This window comes from Pan paniscus, chromosome 11 (assembly GCF_029289425.2).
Source record: "Pan paniscus chromosome 11, NHGRI_mPanPan1-v2.0_pri, whole genome shotgun sequence".
Taxonomy (NCBI): Eukaryota; Metazoa; Chordata; class Mammalia; order Primates; family Hominidae; genus Pan; species Pan paniscus.
Window position 1 is genome coordinate 15,889,979 of NC_073260.2, and position 19,924 is coordinate 15,909,902.

At 45.1% G+C, this 19,924-nt stretch overlaps 1 protein-coding gene across 10 annotated transcripts in view; it reads left to right on the top strand.

Annotated features, from left to right (window-relative positions):
- Positions 1 to 19,924, top strand: part of DENND1A (DENN domain containing 1A) — a 542,810-nt gene that overhangs the window by 467,188 nt on the left and 55,698 nt on the right. For all 10 annotated transcript variants that reach the window (XM_063594216.1, XM_057298645.2, XM_063594214.1 and 7 more), the window contains 4 exons: positions 1,733 to 1,773; positions 4,164 to 4,235; positions 5,760 to 5,816; positions 16,023 to 16,154. In XM_063594216.1, the coding sequence (XP_063450286.1) occupies positions 1,733 to 1,773; positions 4,164 to 4,235; positions 5,760 to 5,816; positions 16,023 to 16,154 (302 nt within the window). The remainder of the gene's footprint in view (positions 1 to 1,732; positions 1,774 to 4,163; positions 4,236 to 5,759; positions 5,817 to 16,022; positions 16,155 to 19,924) is intronic.

The window sequence follows — 19,924 nt, forward strand, 5'->3', positions numbered from 1 at the left end:
CACCGTACCCAGCCCTGTTACTTTAAAATATGACAAATTATTGTTGAGTGCCCGGTCCCTGCAGATCTGAAGAACTGAAGGTCTTGTCTTCTCATTTTTCAGAGGAGGCATCTAAGGCCCAGAGAGGTGTTGGTGGCTGAGTCTACCTCCTGAATCCCAGTCTGACCTTCTTTCCAAATCCCATCGCCTCAGTCTTTGGCAGCGAAGGCAAAACCAGATGCAAAATAACACCCATGCTGCTGGCCCCCTTTTATTGCTGAGTGTGTGTCTATTCTGGACTACTGTGATAATCCAATTGGCAGTTTGTAAGCTCACAGAGCAAGGCACAGTATACACCTATAAACATTGCAGGCCCTCCCAGCCTGTGCTGCATGGAGAGCACAGTTAAGAAAATCACCATGAAGTCTACAAACAGCAATAGCCAGTCACTGATAAGCATTTCCTGAACACCTGCTAGGTCCAGAGCCCCATAGAGTAAAAAGCGGAGGACCCAGTTCTGCCCTCAAGGAGTGTTAGGTAGGAGAGAGAAATGTATGACTAAAGACAATCAGAAATTAAACCAATTCAGGAAAAGGAGTAGAAACACATTTCGGTGCAGTTAGACTAGGGCTGTGTTAATCCTCGCTGTGTAATGTGAGGGCTTGACAAAGGAGGCTGGGCTGGAGTTGTGTTCTAACGGTTGCATGTGAGTTCCAGGAAGAAAGGCTTTAGATGTTGTTAAACTGAGTTCACTTATTCAGTAGGTTAAGACCCACCGTTTAAAATGAACAGAGTTTACCAACAACACATCCATTTTCTTTCTGTCTCACTCTCCGAGGGTTCAATGTGTGTCCAGCAGGGTCCTTTCAATGGGACACACAGCCCTGGGGGTTCCTGTTCTGGTGCCCCTCACAGTACTTCCCAGAGTATGGATGTCTCAGTGGCTGTTACCTATTCCCGAGGGCTGTTCAGAGGAAGGAGAAGCCTCCAGAGGACATCACATCTGAGCTGTCAAGTTTACTAAGCAGAGAGAGTAGGGCGTGGTGACTAGGCAAGGGAGCGGCATTTGCAAGGGCCTGCAGGCCTGCGAGGATGCTGGTTTACGGACCCCGTGGTCCCTTAAGTAGTTCCCCATGGTGGGACATAAGGTGGTGCAGCATCACAGCAGCACAGGATGGAGAGGCCGTGAGGCGCGACTGGAGGAGAGTGGCACGGCTGCCTCGGAGCCTGACCTCCAGCCAGCAGGCAGTGAGGTGGCTGCTGAGTTTGCAGTCAGGGTACTGCATGATCAGCTCTGTTTGAGAAGGAAACCCTCTGGCAGTGACTCGCTGCCGCCTCCTTTAAGAACAGGACATGGGACCCTCCACCGGGTTCTCCAAGTCCTGAATGCTGAAAGCAATTTCGGCCAACCGTGGTGGCTCACGACTGTAATCCCAGCACTTTGGGAGGCCAAGGCGGGTGGATCACTTGAGGTCAGGAGTTCGAGACCAGCCTGGCCAACATGGTGAAACCCCGTCTCTAGTAAAAATACAAAAATTAGCCAGGTGTGGTGGCAGGCACCTGTAATCCGGGAGACTGAGGCAGGAGAATTGCTTGAACCCAGGAGCTGAGATCGCACCACTGCACTCCAGTCTGGGAGACAGCGTGAGACTCCATCTCAAAAAAAAAAAAAAAAAAAAAAAAGCAATTTTAAGGACTCCCAAGGACAAATCACATCTTTAAGTGACAGCTTCTCTGAATTCTCTTTCCCCAGGCAGTGACAAACTGTACCATCAGTGGCTCTCCACTGTCCGGGTAAGCATGCACCCAATTCTGAGCCCCCTGGACTCCCTCCTTAGCTTCCTGGCAGCCTTCCGCTTCCCTGTGCTTCCCCTTCCATCCCGGAGCACTCCATTCTCTCTGCTGGAGATGCCTTTGTTTGTAAAGCCAGGCTCTTCTCATGCCAGATGGAGACTAGAAGGGTGGGATTGTCCAAAGCCATCACTTGGTGGGGGCTGAAAAAGGCATGAGAGGCTTCCTCCTCTGCAGGAAACCAGCCAAGGAGAGCTGAATGGAATGTTGCTGTCTTAGAGCATTCGGGGGGGTCTCCTTCTAGGGCCAGAGCAATTGTCATGATCATGGGCAAACCAAAAATTGCTGCTGTGTAACCTCTTTCACAGCAAAGCTCCTGGGAAGATGGAGAACACATCACTGGGAGGTTGACTGTTGTTGTGAAGTGTCTTGATGTGTCAGGAGCCAGGGGCATAGGGCTTCCAACGTCTCTAAAGAATTCAAAATCTTGCCTTTCCCTTCCATCAGTTTATAATTGAGGTGTCCTGAAGGCCTACTGTGTGCCAGGCACCCTGCTGGGTACTGGGGATGCAGCAGGGAGCAGGGTACAGGCCCTGCCCTGCGGGAGCTCCCTGTCTTGCTGGGGAGGCGGGCACGAAGCAGGCAACTCCAGCATCAAGTGATAAGTGTTCCCTCCTGCTAATGCGTCAGTGCACTGCTGCCAGGCGAGTCCCTTGGAAGTGGCTGCAGTTGGCGGAGAGTAAGCAATTCCTTCATGAAAGACTTCCTTTGTTCCTCTTGTATGGCCAAACACAGCACTTGGCAAATCAGAGAGGAGTAATAAGGACTTGTTGATTGATTGATAAAGGGAGTTTCAATACTCCAAAGGACCATTTAAATGGGATACTGAGTAATTTTGGAAAGCAGTATGGAATAAATGAGTGGGTGAAAATTTCCCATTGTCCTACAACATAGAATGCTTTCTAGGTCAAATTGTAATGTTTTTAATTAAAGCTCAAAATTTCTAATGTGGGCAGTTACCAAAAACTGTGCTAAAAGTTAAGACCGATAATTATATTACTATATCTTATTCTCTTAGGTACCCACTGGTTCCAGCCTCTCTCCATCCGAATCAGTTTTTTTAAACCACCACAGACCTGATTCTGTGATGAATTTGATTAAAAACGCTCCGTAGTGTAGACCCCTTAGCCTGGCATTCCGGGCCCTTCACGAGCTGGCCCCATCTGGCCTCCCAGCCTCACTTACTGCTTCTCTGATGATACACTCATGGGAGTGTGTCATGGCGCAGTACAGCAGCCACTTGTTACAGCGTACGCCATGGCTTTTCAGCTTCTGCACTTTCTCTTATGTGCTATTTCCTGTCCCTAGAATGTTCTCCTCCTGTCTCCTACATCAACTCCTATTTATCCTTCATGGACCAGGTCCAGTGTTTCATCCTCCAAGGCCTTCCCTGATCTTCCAAGTCTCCACGCTCCCTGTGCACACAGCCATTACAGCCGTCATCACACGCTGTTGTAATTATTTACTGTGCTGTCCTGCCTCTCCAACTGGAGGTTTTGGAAGGCAGAGATCAGGCCTCCCTTGGCCTGGTGCCTTCAGAACCCTCACGACGTGTCTGCAGGGATGAGACTGAGAAATGGATTCACGGACAGCTATGAAAACGTGCCCTGTGCACTTCAGGTCCCTCCACTGCCTCTTTTAGGAGCGGGAGGCCTTCCCTCCTCCTTCCTCCCACTTTTGCTCCTAAAGAAAGTGAGCGAGAAATTGCTGTGTTGGATTTAACTAAAGCCATGGTGAACATTTGTGGCTATTCATTCTTTCCTTTTTTCAAGATTTAGATGTTAAGGAAGGCAGCCTACCAGAGAGATTTAAAAAAACACCACAGAAAACCAAGGAAAGAAAAGGAAGTTGCACGGTGAGGGCAATGTATTTCCCAACGATCCTGGCTGATCAGGGCCCCACTTTCTGCCCCGGCTTGGTGTCAGCTATGGAGTCCACGGTTATTAAACTTACCTGAGTGTCACCCGTGGTAACTAAAATATCTTGAAAAGCCACAGATGCCCATAGGGAAGCCCTTGCCTTAGGCAGCCTGTGATGCAGTTCCCTCCAGCCAGGGAACAGGTGCCAAGCAGAGCACTGAGTCTAGAGTCTCCCTCCGCCAATTCACACTCCTCATCCCCAGTCCACACACACCCACCCACAGCTCCCACCGAGAGTCCTTCCGTCATGACCATAACTGACTGGCAGGGACCAGTTATCATCCAGGCCTATTTCTTGATGTGCATCTACATACCTTTCAAATGTTGCTTAACTCGATTGAAGAGAAGCAGTCTTTGTTGGTGTTGGATGACTCTGTCTTCAGCCCAAATTGCTAATTGACATTTTTATTATAGAAAGGAAGTGGAGCAATTCTGAATACTGTAAAGACCAAAGCAAATCCGGCCATGAAGACTGTCTACAAGTTCGTAAGTACTGGTCTTGCTGTCAGGAGCCAAAACAGATCAGTCCCTTAGCATGATGAGACTCTTTATTTATTTACTTACTTTTGAAACTGGGTCTTGCTCTGTTGCCCAGGCTGGAGTGCAGTGGTGCAATCACAGCTCACTGAGGCCTTGACCTCCAGGGCTCAAGCAATCCTCCCACCTCAGCCTCCCCAGTAGCTAGGACTACAGGTGTGCACCACCACGCCTGGCTTTTTTTTTTTGGAGAGACAGGTCTCAGTATGTTACCCAGGCTGGTCTTGAACTCCTGGGCTCAAGCAATCCTCCTGCCTCGGCCTCCCAAAGTGCTGGGATTACCAGCATGAGCTGCTGCACCCAGCCAAGCGATGAGACTCTTAAGTATACCTTGTCCTCTATTGCAGAGATGACTCAGGCTGCTGAGCTCTTTCCTAAAGGTCTCAATGTTCTTCAAATTATTTAGCAGATTATTATAACCGGTTCAGTGACATTTTTAATTTATAGTGTTGGTGCTCACATTTGCCACAGTACAGAAATGGGAGGCTACTGGTTTTAGCTTTTAAAATGTAGACTAGGTGGCTGCACCCTGCCTCTGTTTCTGAGACCCGGAAGCATGGTCTATCTGGTGTCTGGCAAAGCCTTCCTGCAGGAATCCCCATTATTGGGTCAAAATAAAGCAGCTCCTTTGCAGTTTCCTGAAGCGTGTTCGTGGTGGCATACACCACTTAATTTTTGTCCCAAATTCTTCATCATCTCTCTGATCACTGCCCTATAGGAAATGCATTATTTGTAAGACTGGTGTCCACAGTGGAGTGAAAATAGGAGAGCACATCTGTTCCCGGCGCTCCATCTTTCACAAGCATCAAGTATTTTTTCTTGTGACTTCTCTTGCTTGCTAATTTGACCGTGAGCCACTGAAGCGGGGTGGTTTTATTTTATTTCCATTTTTAATTTTGTTAGTCCTCTCTGTGCTTAAGCTGTAGTTATTTTAGCAGGATGGGTGGCTGCCAGCAGAACCACACAGGTCTAAAATGACCTGAAATCAAAGCCAGGGTGTCTGCCAAAATGAGATTTAGGAAATGGCACTGTAGAAACCCAGCAATGTGTCTGTTCTGGCCATTCAGCCTGGGCAGAAAATTGGTCCTGGGGCCCTGCCCTGGTGAAATAGAGTGGATATTCTGAATCTTCCAGCCAGAAACACGGCTGCCGTACTCTTACTGGTAGCTGTCACCAGGCTGCTGAGATAAATAATTATAGAGAGCAGAAGAAGGGCTTTGGAAGGGAAAGAAAAAAAAAATCTGTGCCATCAAAATGCAGAAAATAAAATCTCTGCAGCCTCTTTAAGGGTTTTTTTTTTAACCTTTTACCGTTGTATTTGTTTTCATAGCCATTATGTTTTCGACTTGATGATCCCATTTTTCCTTCCTTTTTCTAGTAATCAGAGAAGGTGATTCTCAACGGACTGAAATCAAGCATAGTCCCTGCTGGAAACAGAAAGGGAATCTTAACTTAAATTAATTTTTCATGCAGGCAAAAGATCATGCAAAAATGGGAATAAAAGAGGTGAAAAACCGCTTGAAGCAAAAGGTACTTGAAGTTCTTATTCAAAATGTATAAGCACCATGTATGAAATGCATGGCCACAAAAAAGTATGAGGGGATCAATAGAGGGCTGTTTGATACAGTGTTGTTAACACACTTCAAAATGCATTACCAGCTGTCCGGGAGTTTTCACACTGTTATAAATATTCACAGACAAAAAACTGTCTTCAAATAACATTAAGACTCTGGCTTAAACCCACAAAGGCGAGCAAGTTCAGAGTTGCCACTGTCGGGCTGTCCCTTGCCCACCCCACCAGGCCTGAGTTCACAGGCGTCTATAGAAATTGGCTTGGTGTTCCCATCTGGCACCTGCCCACCCGCTATGGCTGACCTCTGCCCCAGGGCCGGTTGTAACCAAAACCAAGGAGCATCTCTAGGGAATGATTGCCATGGTCCAGCATGCACGTGGCCACCGCCCAGACACAGCATAGGGGGTGGGGCTGAGCAGAATGCTGTGGGCTTACCTCACCCTGGGGGACCAAGTGAGCAGAACCCAGTGGGCGCTGTTGAGACTCTGAGTGGGCAGGGGAGGGCTCTGATTGTCTTCACCAGCCGTCAGTAAAAGTGGGATATCATCCCAGCTATGTCCTGGCTAAGATTCCCCCAGCCTGAATCTCCTTTTTTTTTTTTTTTTTTTCTTTTTTTATCTGACTTCTTTTGTATTTTATTTTATTTTAATTTTTTTATTTCCATAGCCTTTGGGGGAAACAGGTGGTATTTGGATACATGAGTAAGTTCTTTAGCTGAGATTTGTGAGATTTTGGTGCACCCATCACCTGAGCAGCGTACACTGAACCCAATTTGTAGTCTTTTATCCCTCACCCCCTTCCCAGCCTTTCCCCGAGTCCGCAAAGTCTATTGTCTCATTCTTATGCCTTTGCATCCTCATAGCTTAGTTCCCACTTGTGAGTGATAACATACAATGTTTGGTTTTCCATTCCTGAGTTATTTCACTTAGAATAAGAGTCTCCAATCCCATCCAGGCTGCTGCAAGTGCCATTAATTCATTCCTTTTTATGCCCCCAGATTGAATTTCTGGACTTAGACAGTGAGGTTACTGTAAGAGGGAGGGCTTTTTTATATTATTATGAATGCCATCATCATAATTACATCATAATTATTGTTGCCACCTTTTTTTTTTTTTTTTTTGAGATGGAGTCTCACTGTGTTGCCAGGCTGGAGTGCAATGGTGCAATCTCAGCTCACTGCAACCTCCGCCTCCCGGGTTCAAGTGATTCTCCTGCCTCAGCCTCCCAAGTAGCTGGGACTACAGGCACGTGCTACCACATCTGGCTAATTTTTGTATTTTTATTAGAGATGGGGTTTCGCCATGTTGGCCAGGATGGTCTCGATCTCCTGACCTCGTGATCCACCTGCCTTGGCCTCCCAAAATGCTGGGATTACAGGTGTGAGCCACCGTGTCTGGCCTGTTGCCACCCTTCTTTAAGCTCCTCTTAAGGGTGGTCCAGACTAGGAGCTTTCACACTTAATCCTCAGAACAGCCCTGTGGAGTATTGTTCCCATTTCGTGAGTAAACAGACCACAGTTCAGAAGTGAAGTCATTTGCCCAGGGCCACCTTGAGCCTAGCAGAGCCAGAATTGGATTCCAGCTCCATCCACTTCTGGTGGCTGTGTGTTCTTACCGCTACTGCATTGCACACTGCCTTCCTCAAACAAGTGTTTTGTTTTCCAAAAGATGTTTGGGATCACCTACTTCATTATCCCTATGCCCCCAAACGTACCACTCTAATAAGGCCCTTTGTCTAGCTCTGCAATTTTTAAAAAATTGAAAGCAGTTTTAATTTTCTGAAGTCAGAAAGGACCTCTAATTAACTTGAAAGGGTCGAAGGAATTGATTCCTTTCTTTTAATTGGAAAATAATTTGCTCTGACTAAGCATTTAAATTCTTAGTTTCAGCTGAGAGTGGATTTTTAACAGCTGAGATTCACATCCTGAAATAAAAGCTCTGTAATGTAAATCCAGATAGACCTTAAACTGTAGTCTGTTTGCACCCTGCCAGAGACTGGCAGGTGGCATTCTTTACTTGGATGTTATTTAAGTCCCTAAATATACCTTTTTATCTCCCATCCCAGTTGCATGTAGCTGAAATGGATTGCAGATATAAAATGGAGTGGCAGGGAGTGGAGAGTTTTCCCTCCTTGATGCCTGGATCGTAGGCTCGTTGGTATCAGAATATCCCCTGAAGTAAGCAAAGAAAGGGGTCCCTCCTCAGGCAAAGGCCCCATGCGCCCTCATTGGTCAGATCCACTCTCTGCAGACCGTTAAGCTACAGACATCACCTTACCTCCCTACTTGTATGTGCAAGCCTCTGGCCTTAGGAAAATCCCCTTCTTATGATAAGTAACATTTCTGCAAATAACCAGTTAAGCTCAGATTTTTTAATGTGGTTGTTCAAAGATTTGTTTAAACAATCTAGATCACTTTCCTTCCACTCTCTCTCCCTTTCTGTTCCTTGATAGTATCTAAAGCAGATGTCTCCCTCCCCTTCCCTTCCCCCTGCCAGTCTTTTCAAGAATAGCTTCAGGAGATAATGTTCTATAGAGAGTGTCAGTACATTTCAGGTGACACAAATGGTGAAGGCATTTTATAGAAATGTGGCTTGTCACCATCGGACTGTTGACAGATCTATTAGTGCACCCTTTTCAATTTTCACTTTTCCCCCCTTCGGTCGTACAGATTTCCACAGACTTGATATTTTGCAGTTGTTCTTGGAAGAGAGCTATTTTGTAATTGAAACTCTAGCATTGTTTGCATCTACGGGACTTGGGGCTCCAGCACTCTCCAGCGCCCTTTCTTGAGCTAATTTAGGATTTGGCTGCACCTGATCTCTCACATAGCAGTAGAAAATATTTCCTTAGTTTTTTTTTTTTTTTTTTGTCCTTCTCCCCTTTCCCTCCTCCCCTTTATCTGGCAACGAATGTACCTCGTGACTCCCCAGATGCCTCTAATATAGACATCTCAAGTTTGGTTTCTGCCATGAAATCGAGGCAGTTTCCAACAAAGATCCAATTTTCAAATGTGCTGGGTTGCCACCTGGCCTCCTCTAACTCTGCATAGCAATGGTGACCTTGCAGATATAATCAAGAACCCAAGCTTGCCCTCTTCACCCTCGCCTTGGGTTTGAATTGCAAATAGAAAATGTGGGGCCGACCTGTGGAGAGGTCACCATGGTGTATGGAGGGTCCATCTCTAATATGACTGAGCCGGGCCCCTTCTCCATCCCTTGTTCATTTGTGCTGCAGATTTTCAAAGCATTTGAAATTGGAGCTTTGGGGATATCTGTGTGACCATTGGCAAATAATTGTTAATAGATCCGATGGTGTGACTTTATTCCATACCTGCTCTGCTTCAACCCAACAACAAAAAAAGAAGGATGGATAACATATTTCTCTAGATAAATGGAGCAAGGTGGTCAGGTTCTTCTATAGCTTGGCCTCCTTTGAAGTCTGACTTGCTCAAAATTGGGAAAAAGAAGAAATGGCAAAGATGCTACCCAGCCATTGCTTTCTAAGGAAGAGTGTAGTGCTTTCATCTGGAGTGTCTCCCTGCCAGAAGAATGCCTCCTGGATGGGCTCATGACTGTCAACAAATTGCATCCCACTGCAGCACCATGCAGGGCTGGCATGAGAATGCCCTGCTTTAAAAGCAGTGGCTGCAAATCCATTTCTCCTCACCTGCAGGCAACGTTAAGATAGGCACGTAGGGATGTCCTCTTTTGCCTATTGAGGAACCCCTGAAATTTTTCTCTTTTTTCTTCGGTATCAAAATGATTTAGCCAAATGGGCCCATTTCACAGCCCTTTGTAAAGTTTCTGAATCTTTGATCTTCTTCTTTTCTTTTTTTTATTTTGTTTTTCTTTGTTCTGAAACAGGGTCTCACTCTGTCTCCCAGTGCAGTGGCACAATCACTGCAGCCTTGACTTCCCAGGCTCAAGGGATCCTCCCGCCTCAACCTCCAGAGTAGCTAGGACGACAGGCATGCACCACCATGCCTGGCTAATTTTTTTTAGGGACAGAGTTTTGCTGTGTTGCCCATACTGGTCTCAAACTCCTGGGCTCAAGTGATCCTCCCTCCTAGGCCTCTCAAAGTGCTGGGATTACAAATCTTTGATCTTTAAGACAAATCGAGCTCGTTGATTTAGAGTCTCTGTGATTGAAAGGAGCAAATTCACAGTTGGTTTCACAGAGGCTTAAATTTCTGGCCAAACTGTTCCCATTGAAGGGAGTGAGTAAGCATGCGTGGGGCCGGGAGAGCTAGGTAGACTTGTAGAACAGACATTTTCACACCTTATCACACAACTGTCAGCTCCCTGTCTCCCGACACATTAAAATACGCTGCAGCCTCAATCACAGAAATTCCAACCTTGGTTACTATTTTGATATCAATATTCATATTTTAATTTGCATTTGCTGTGCTGTGAGGTGGCCTGGGAAAAGAAGGGTGCGGCACGAGTCTGTAAATGGAGACGGGAGTTCTCACACCCACAGCATGAGTCAGACGGGAAGGCCTCTGCCCATAGGGGCCTTTCAACTCCCCCACATGGTGATGTGGTGTTTGGGCTTCTGAGGCAGGCAAGCGGGACTCAGTGCTGGTTGTGTAGGATATTAACTATGTGACCTTGGGTAAGTTACACGACCTCACTGAACCTAGTTTTTCTCATCTGTAAACTAGGGGAAATACAGGTTTTTGCTGGATCGTTGGAAGGAGTAGAAGAGATAATGTGTTGAGACAGCAACACTTAGTAGGCACTGAATAATTGAGAGTTTCCCTTTTGTCTGTCTTTTGTTTGTTTGTTTTTGAGATGGCGTCTCACTCTGTTGCCCAGGCTGGAGTGCAGTGGTGTGATCTCAGCTCACTGCAACCTCCACCTCCCAGGTTCAAGTGATTCTCCTGCTTCAGCCACCCGAGTAGCTGGGATTACAGGCACCCACCACACCTGGCTAATTTTTGTATTTTTGTAGAGACGGGGTTTTGCCATGTTGGCCAGGCTGGTCTCGAACTCCTGACCTTAGGTGATCCGCCCGCCTCGGCCTCCCAACATGCTGGGATTACAGGCATGAGCCACTGCATGTGGCCCTCTCTGTCTTCTTATGTCCCACATCTGGAACAGCCAGTCTGCCCACATACCCACGTGCACACACCTGGAGACCATGTCCAGCGTGAATGGATCACCTCCCTTGAGGTTGTCCATACAACCACCAGGGGAATCTTTGTAGGACCCAGCACTGACCAAGTCACTCCCTTGGTTAAAACATTTCAGACCTTTCAAACCTTCCACCTCCTTGCCTGGGGGCAGCCCAGGGGTGGAATGCCCTGGCCGCTGGGCCACAGCAGGCCCTGCTGTCTGCCTCCCTGGGCCTGGGGCTCTACTCTCTCATCACCGGCTCATAAGTCCTTTCCTCAGCTCCCACCCCAACCCCTACCCAAGGCCACCCAGAACCCTCTTTGTCCTCTAGTCTCCGAGACCCTGGGTCCTTACCTCCCCGATTTCTCATGGAGACTCATGTCCAGAGACTTACCATATGCCGTGCCTGCCTTCTTCTCAGAGGGCTGGAGGTTAGAGCATAGTCATGGCTTCTGATTCCAGTAAACACTCAAGGAAAATAATAGGAATACAATGACTTTCTGACTGCCTTGCTTTACCGAGGGACGGGAACTGGCAGGACCCCCGTAACTCTCGGAGCTGAGCCTCGGGGCTCCAGGAAGAGATTTGCCACCGTGTGGTGGCCCCTGATATGTAGCTCTGTCTGGCGTCTTCCTCCTGTGCGACCCTTCGGGAAGAAGCAGGTTTAACCCTCCTGCTAGCTTCTTGTTTCTGCTTTTTAAAAATGACATTTAGAAGGTCGGGTTTTTTCCTGTTTCAAACAAAATTCATGTTTATTGAGGAAAACTCAGCAAATCAGAGGAACAAAAAATAATCTCATTTTATAACCTGCATTTTCATGTACTATATCCTGGGCATTTCCCAGACCACTAAATACTTCTTCCCCATGTCTTTATTTTATTTTGTTTTGTTTTATTTTTTGAGACGGAGTCTTACTCTGTTGCCTGGCGCAGTCTCGGCTCACTGCAACCTCTGCCTCCCTGGTTCATGCAATTTTCTTGCCTCAGCCTCCCAAATAGCTGGGATTACAGGCGTCCGCCACCATGCCTGGCTAATTTTTGTATTTTTGGTAGAGATGGGGTTTCACCACGTTGGCCAGGCTGGTCTCAAACTACTGACCTCAAGCGATCTGCCCACCTTGGCCTCCCAAAGTGCTAGGATTACTGCACCAGGCCCACATGTCATTATTTTAAATGACTACATCAGATTTTATCTGATGGACATATATACATTATTTAATATTCCCATTGTTGGACCCTTACATGAGTTCCAATTTTTTCTAGACAAATATCCACATAGGTAAGACTTAGAAGAAATTCGTATTATTTCATTAGGATAAATTTCTAAAAATGGGAGCAGTGGGCCAAAGGACATATACATCTTTTAGGTTTTTCATATAAATTGCCAATTTATATTCCCATGAGAAGGGGATGAGAGTACCTGTTTCTCAAGCCCTTTGCTGACAGCTACATTAGTGCTTAGGCCACAGTTTCTTTAATCATGGGTATCAAAAGTTGCTGTTATTAGCTCCCTACTACGTATAAGATCTCTACCAGGAGATGGAACAGAGAATTTGAATGCCCCCCACCTTTTTTTTTTCTTGAGACAGGGTCTCACTCTGTTGCCCAGGCTGGAGTGCAGTGGCCTGATCACAGCTCACTACAGCCTCAACCTCCCCAAGCTCTGGTGATCCTCCCATTTCAGCCTCCCAAGCAGCTGGGAATTCAGGCATACACTGCCGCATCCAGCTAATTTTTATATTTTTTTGTAGATGTGGGGTTTCCCCATGTTGCTCAAGCTGGTCTCAAACTCCTGGGCTCAAGTGATCCTTCTACCTCGACCCCCTAAAGTGCTGGGATTACTGGCGTGAGCCTCCACACCCAGCCTCTTATTTCTTCCTTGACTTGGGCTCCTCCTCTTGTGCTGCCTGTGGCATCCTGAGAGGAAGCTGTTGTCCTTCTTCAGGTGGAGGAAATAGTAAAGAGGCTAATAAATTGGTGGCCTGCACCACAGGACTTTATAAGAAACCTTTTGCATCTTTGGATCTTCTAATAAGTGAAGGTGCAGCACTGCTTTTTGACACGCAGGTACATCTGTGTATTGGACACATTTCCCTTCCAAATGTTTAACTCCACTTTACAAAGATTTATTTGACAGCATGTGCTAGATTCAAGGCTCTAGGTTAGAGAACCCAGACCCCAATGAACTTACAGTTGATAGAGATACAAAAATAAGATAGTGCTAAGCATGGCAGCCTATGATCAGTGTAGCCAGGAGCTTCCGAGGAGAAGATTACATCTGAGCACTTTTTGAGCAGCTCCTTAATTCAGAATACCTTCACTTGTGCTGTCGTTATGGGTTGATAGGGCATAAAAGCACCAGGACTCCCATAGCTTTGGGTTATTCCACCTTCTAACTATGTGGCTTTGGGTAAGTTACCCCTTCTGAGCCCTATTTCCTCACCTATAAAAGCAGGATAATCCCATTTACCTTGTGATCATTGTGGGAACTAAGTGTGAGAATGAAGGTCAAGGGTCTGGAAAAGCGCAGGGGTAGGCCGTCCACACAGGGAAACTCTTCTTTTTAGCAGGTGCTCTCTCCGTTTTGCAAATTGAGGTTCAATTTGCACAGTGCTGTGACATTTTTCAAAGCTTCCTCCTATCTCATTTCACCCATTCTCCCAGTAGCTTTGATGTTTGCCAAGCAGGTGGTAGTCTCCCATTGCAAAAATAAGGCAATAGGTGCAGAGAGGTTGAGTGAATTGGAAAGATTAGACAACTAGTTAATGGGAAAAACAAAACTAGACGATAGTATTTTTACTTATAAGCATGAACTAAGATGCTTTTTCCAAAACTACTACATGAATTGTTCTTTTTTTCTAAATAACTATTACCTTAGAGTTTTCTACTAATACCCAGATTTTCTTACCATATTACCTTGCAGCTTCATTTTTTTGTCAGCCAAACACAAACAGGCACACACACCCACGCACAAAATTTTACCTGAACCAAAAGTGAATTTGTTCATGTTTGACCTTATTCATTCTCTCATATCTATCTTGTAGGATCTCCACCTGGATCCAAAATGCCCCTTTTGCCCATTGTTGTTTTCTAGCACAGATGGAACCCCTCCCCATCTTTTTCCACTTGACCTGAGCACCTTTGGACAGCCCCTTTCCAAAAGAGCTGTTTCTGTTTGGCCATCGACAGCCTCTTTCATCACTGAGCCTCAGCCTGGCTGAGACTGGTTGATCAAACGTGGGCCACCTGATCCAAGCCCTCCCAGTAAAGCCAGGAGGTCATCATCTCCCTTTGTTGTTTACCAAGCAGTACAGACTTCTCAGGTCTGGCCTCTACAGGCAGCCTTGATTCCTTAGGAAAGGAGGCCAGCTGGTAGGCAGCTGGATGTGTGAGGTCAAATATTGGTAGTAATGGTAGTAATTGGTAGTAATATGGTAATTCCTATAATTTACTGAATAGCTAATAATATTCTTGACACTCAGTTGTATTATCTGTCTCCTTTAATCTTCATGCTACCATATGCCCATTTCACAGATGAGGAAACTGAGTCTTAGAGATGTATATATGTTTCTTCCTTAATGCATAATTTTTCAATAAGGGATTACTTTCCTCCATGTCCCACCATTCTCTCTTAGCTGAGAAGTTAGGAGCAACCAAGTATCAAGTTTCTCATGTGCAGAATTTAATGAGTACTAAGGGGATATGTTTTGTTGATCAAAGTGTATATTTGTTTTGCAATGAAAATAATTGGAACTTGTGTTCATTATATAATTCTGGCTGAGTTATTTTTATTTGGTAAGAAACATGATTATTTAAATATTTATTTGTACATGTATTCTCTGCCTTGTTCCAATGAAGGTTTAAGCAACTTCCTTGACTTGAATAAAACACGGGACCCTTATTGCATGAGTGGCCCCATCCATGTTCCAAATGACCCACGTGTATAGTCAGCTGCCAGCTTCAGCCACCGGAGCCATGGCCTGCCTTTTGCACATTGTGGTTTTTCTTTTCCTGATAATTTGACTTCAGTCATCAGAAGCACAAATTAAATGTAAATTTCTGGATTTAAAAAGATTTCTTTGGTCCCTAAATGTTTCCCAAGTCATAGAGTCCTGAGTCAGACTTCAATCTTTTTATTTTCTGCCAGAAAGATGAGGGGTAAGAAGGGGTAGGAACAAACACATCTTATTCATAAACAACAACATCATCAGTAAACAAATGTGGAAAAACTGTCCATACTCATAATTAAAGTAATGCAAATTAAAGCAACAAGTCAAATTTTTCACCTATTAAATTAGCGATACATTTTTAAAATGATACAGCTCGCAAGTACCGTGAAACTGGTAATGCATCCATTGTTGGTAGTTGGTGTAAATTGGAAAGCAATTTGATAGGATGAATAAAAACCCTTGAAAATGTTTATATCTGTTGACCTAGTAATTTCATTCCTGGGGATTTCCATAAAAAGAAATAATATGAAAGAAAGAAAAACTGCAGTATATATCACTGGCATTTTGAATGTTTAAAAAAAAATTAGAATCCTAAATGCCCAATAGTAGTGGAATATTGAATCGTGGTATATTAAATTATTGTATATCCGCTCAATGAAATATGCATTCAGTAAAATTATTTTTGTAATGACTTTGTAGCAACATGAAAATGCTTATAATATAGTGGGGAAAAGCAGGATATAAAATTATGCATGAGCTGTGATTGCAAGTAATTTTTAAACGTCTGCATGTGGACAAAGTAAATATATAAAAATGAAAATGGCTGTGTAAGAGAGTAGGATGAACAATAATAATTGTTTTCCCCACTGTTGTGAATTATGATGTTATCTTTATAACTTCACATGGATGGTTTGGGTTTCTCTAGTTCTTAAAAGTCAAAGAGCCAAGTTAGCCCTCCATTCCTTCCATCTTCATCAAGAGGTCAGGCTCAGAATGTCACGGAGAGAGTCGCCTGGCAGGCCTCTTCGTTGTGGGGTGAGAGGGAACATGGGTGCCAGAACCCCAGTGCCAACCCCTGACTATCCTTCTCCCTACAGGACATTGCCGAGAATGGCTGCGCCCCCACCCCAGAAGAGCAGCTGCCAAAGACTGCACCGTCCCCACTGGTGGAGGCCAAGGACCCCAAGCTCCGAGAAGACCGGCGGCCAATCACAGTCCACTTTGGACAGGTGTGTACCCTGGCCCTCCTACCTGTCCGTTTTGTTTTTTGTTTGTTTGTTTTGTTTTTAGCAGCAGTAGCACATGCAGCAGACGGTTTTTCATTTTAGTTGTCTTTGGCAGTGCAGCTCCATGGAGGTTTTCACATCTTTAAATGTTTATTTGGTGCAAACATGTTTTGCAGGCAAATTTTCAAAAATTTTGAGGAGACAGCAAGGCTGAGGTCATAAATGAGCGGGACTGTTGAATGAAGTCATTAAATGCACTGCTGCCTCCCCTACTCCAAGGCACTCTGCTTAAGGTGCCTCTGTTAGCTAAGCATCTCATTAGAACACTTTAGCATCCCAGGCCCTTCTTTGCACCTTCAAATAAAAGGCAACAAGCGAAGTCTTAAAAAAAATCAATTAGGAGTTCTTTATTAATGTACTTCCTGAAAATCAATATCAGGAGTCGTGCTTCTGAGAGTAAACACCCGTGCTACAATTCTAGAGATTCAATTTTTTAAGCAACCGTTTTCAACTACCTGAGCATTAGAAAAATAGTCCATTTAATTTTTTTTCCCTTAAGTAAAACATTCCACTCTGTATAGAAACTAAAATTTTGTATCCCCTTCCTACTTGTAATTATATTTTTGGTTAAAAAAGATTATGTACCCTTTCCTACCTGTCCTGAATTGACTTTTGGTTAGCGAAAGTCGTCATTTGGAGAGATTTATGAGAAATGGCTCTTTTAGCAAGATATGGCTGTAACAAGAATTTGCAAGGTTATTTTTAAATCACCTGATTCTGTAGCCATTTATTAGATGACGCATGATTAAGAGTCTTCATGATTTTTATCTTAAATGTGATTGCTATTTCACCACATGTAAAGGACCTAGAAGCCTACATTCCTGTTTTAAACAGACATTTATCAGGTGCCTACTATGCACCAGGCATTGAGCTATTCAGGAATGAACGAAACTCACAAAATTCTTGCTCCAGGTTACTACTGTAAGGGGTGAGTTGGTTGGAACATAAAAGTCACTCTTCTCTAATCAATATTTTCAGATAATATACGTTTATACATCTTTAACTTGGGGAGGTTCATCCCCTTTTCTGATTTTATACTTAAAAGGATGTTATAAAAATTGAAACACAAGAAAGAAGAATCCACAGGGTGATACTCATTTAGTTAATAAGTATTTTCAAATTGCACTGGTGTCTGCTCCCCTGAAGAGCTGCCTCCCCCCAGCCCCAGGCTCAGGCCCTGTTGGAGCAATCTGCACCCCAGTTCCCTGGCTGTGTTTGCTGAAAGCACAGCCCCTGGTTGTCGCCAGCGTAGCATTCCAGAGTCAGCTTCCTGCTTTCCTTTGTCCTCATTCCTGCACACACTAACCTTCCCATGAAAGGAGCCCCTCACTGGAGTTTGGAGCCCATTACAGAGAAAGAGGGGGCGGGGGAGAGGGATTTCATGGTGTTAAACATTCCATTTTCGAAACACAAAAAAAGGAGGCCCTATCTGAAATGGAGAAAGACCTTCTTTCCATTTCAGCCAGAAGTAGAGATTCTTTAATGTCATTCCCAGCTAAATGCAGAATAAGAGTATGTGTGTGTGCACGGGTGGGGGATAAACAATTAAAAAAGCCACCCCAAACTCTGTTGAAATAAGAGCTGTCTGTGCCTTCACAGGTCTGCAAACTGGAGAGGATGAAAGTGGCTTTTTTTCCCTGTTTGTCACTTCCCTCACGTGGCTGCCAGCATTATGCAAGTGTACAGGAAGGCAGGATTTTTTTTTTTTAATGCATGCATGCGGATTAAGGTCAAGCCCCTAGTATCAGCCATGCAGCGGGCTCTCCCTTCCAGCTGCAGCCGCATAGCCTACCCACAGCCGCGAGATGCCTTAATTGAGACGTGCTGTCAAAGTGACAAACACATTTGCATACAGTCTACACTCTATTTATTTTCTCTGGAAAGGTCTACAGTCTGCTGTTGGTTGAACATTCTTAATCAGTTTGCTGTAAGTGAACTGCCAGCTAGCTCACTTATGCCGGCCCCTTCTTCATTAGGTGACAGATTAGCTGCAGAGGGAGGGGGGCTTGAGCCAGGGAAACCACAGACCCCTTTCTTTTAACTCTTTCCAGCTTTGCCCTTATGGTAGGTTGTCCTTGAGTCTTTTCCCGGGTCCCTGGTTTGATGGGCTGTTGACCGTAAGAAGTACCGTTTCTAGAGCACCTACTACCAGCAGGCACGAGTTTTAAGGACTTGATATTCTTCCCAAAGAACAGTCTCTTGAGTTTCATTTCAGAAGTTTTTACCACACTCTCTTACCATCTATACTATTTTCTTTACTTGATAGTTTTCTTTAAACAAGACTCAGACCTGACATCTATAGCATCTTAGCCTCACCTTCAGAGATGCCATTGGTAAAATTATAGGCTTGATATACTAGTTCCAGTTTTTCCTAACATATAAAACAATTTTAAGTGTTCATCTATGAATCACCTAATGCACTCACGTAGCCCTAATGATATATATTCTCTTTTTTTGGAAACCAACAGACTCCTTGGTATCTTTTTTGTTGTCTCCACCACATCCCTTTGAGGAAGGGACCATTAGCCCCATTTTATTGACCCAGAGCTGGAGCTCAGAGACGTGAGAGAACCTGCCCAGGGCCACTTCACCAGCTTGGAAACCCAAGCCCAGCACCTCCTCTCGAGCCCACACCAGCTCTCAAAACAAGCAGGGACTGCAGCCATGTGATATGTCTGTTAAAGCTACTGTACCCTGCCCTGGCAAAATCATCTTAACCAGCCAGAGAGAGCACCTATTTTAACCTCAAAAAAATCCTCGCCTTGGGTCTGTGTTTCTGTGGATTTCGTTCTTTAAGAAGACTTAGCTTGCCAGTGGGAATGGAGACCGTTGAGACGGTTGCCTTCATCTCACCACCTGGCAAAGCCGGTGCCTGTGCAGCTAGCCAGGGCAGCTCCATGGAGACCTCTGACGGCAGCTCTGCAGCGGGGCCTGGCAAGAGGGGAGCTTAGTGTCGAGGCAAGAGCTGCTGCTGCCAGGGGAGAGAAGGTGCTGCCTTGCCCTCTGCCTCAGTGGAGTTCCTCTTTCCAGGCTGTGATCATTCCTCCATTTAAGTATCATCTATTCATCTGTCTGTTGAGACCTACCATGTGTAAGATAAATAAGTTCTCAGTCCCTACCATTGAGGGGCATAATGATGAGACAGACCAGCAGATGGACAGGCCCAATCAGAGGGATAAAGACAATGAGGGAAGTAGGCTCCAAGCACTCCCAGGGCCCCCCAGAGGCTCCCTCTTCATCTCCAGGCCCACTTCATAGTCATAGTCACTTCATAGTCAGTCATAGTCCACCTCATAGTCCTAAGTTGGACACTTTAATTAAAAGATGCTTTTGTCAGTAGCCTGACCAACATGGTGAAACCCTGTCTCTACTAAAAATACAAAAATTGGCCGGGTGTCATGGCAGGCACCTGTAATCCCAGCTGCTCGGAAGGGTGAGGCATGAGAATTGCTTGAACCCAGGATGCAGAGGCTGCAGTGAGCTGAGATCGCACCACTGCACTCCAGCCTGAGTGACAGAGCGAGACCCTGTCTCAAAAAAAAAAAAAAGATATTTTGTCAACAAACTGAACTCGCTAATAATTTGTTTTCTAAAGCAGACATATGTTAGGCCACTCAGCTTATAAGAGCAAAGTAAATAGGTTTCTAGTTAGCCTCTGCCTCCTGATCACGTAGTTTCTTTAAGAATTCAAAAGTGTCAACTTGAGAATGCCT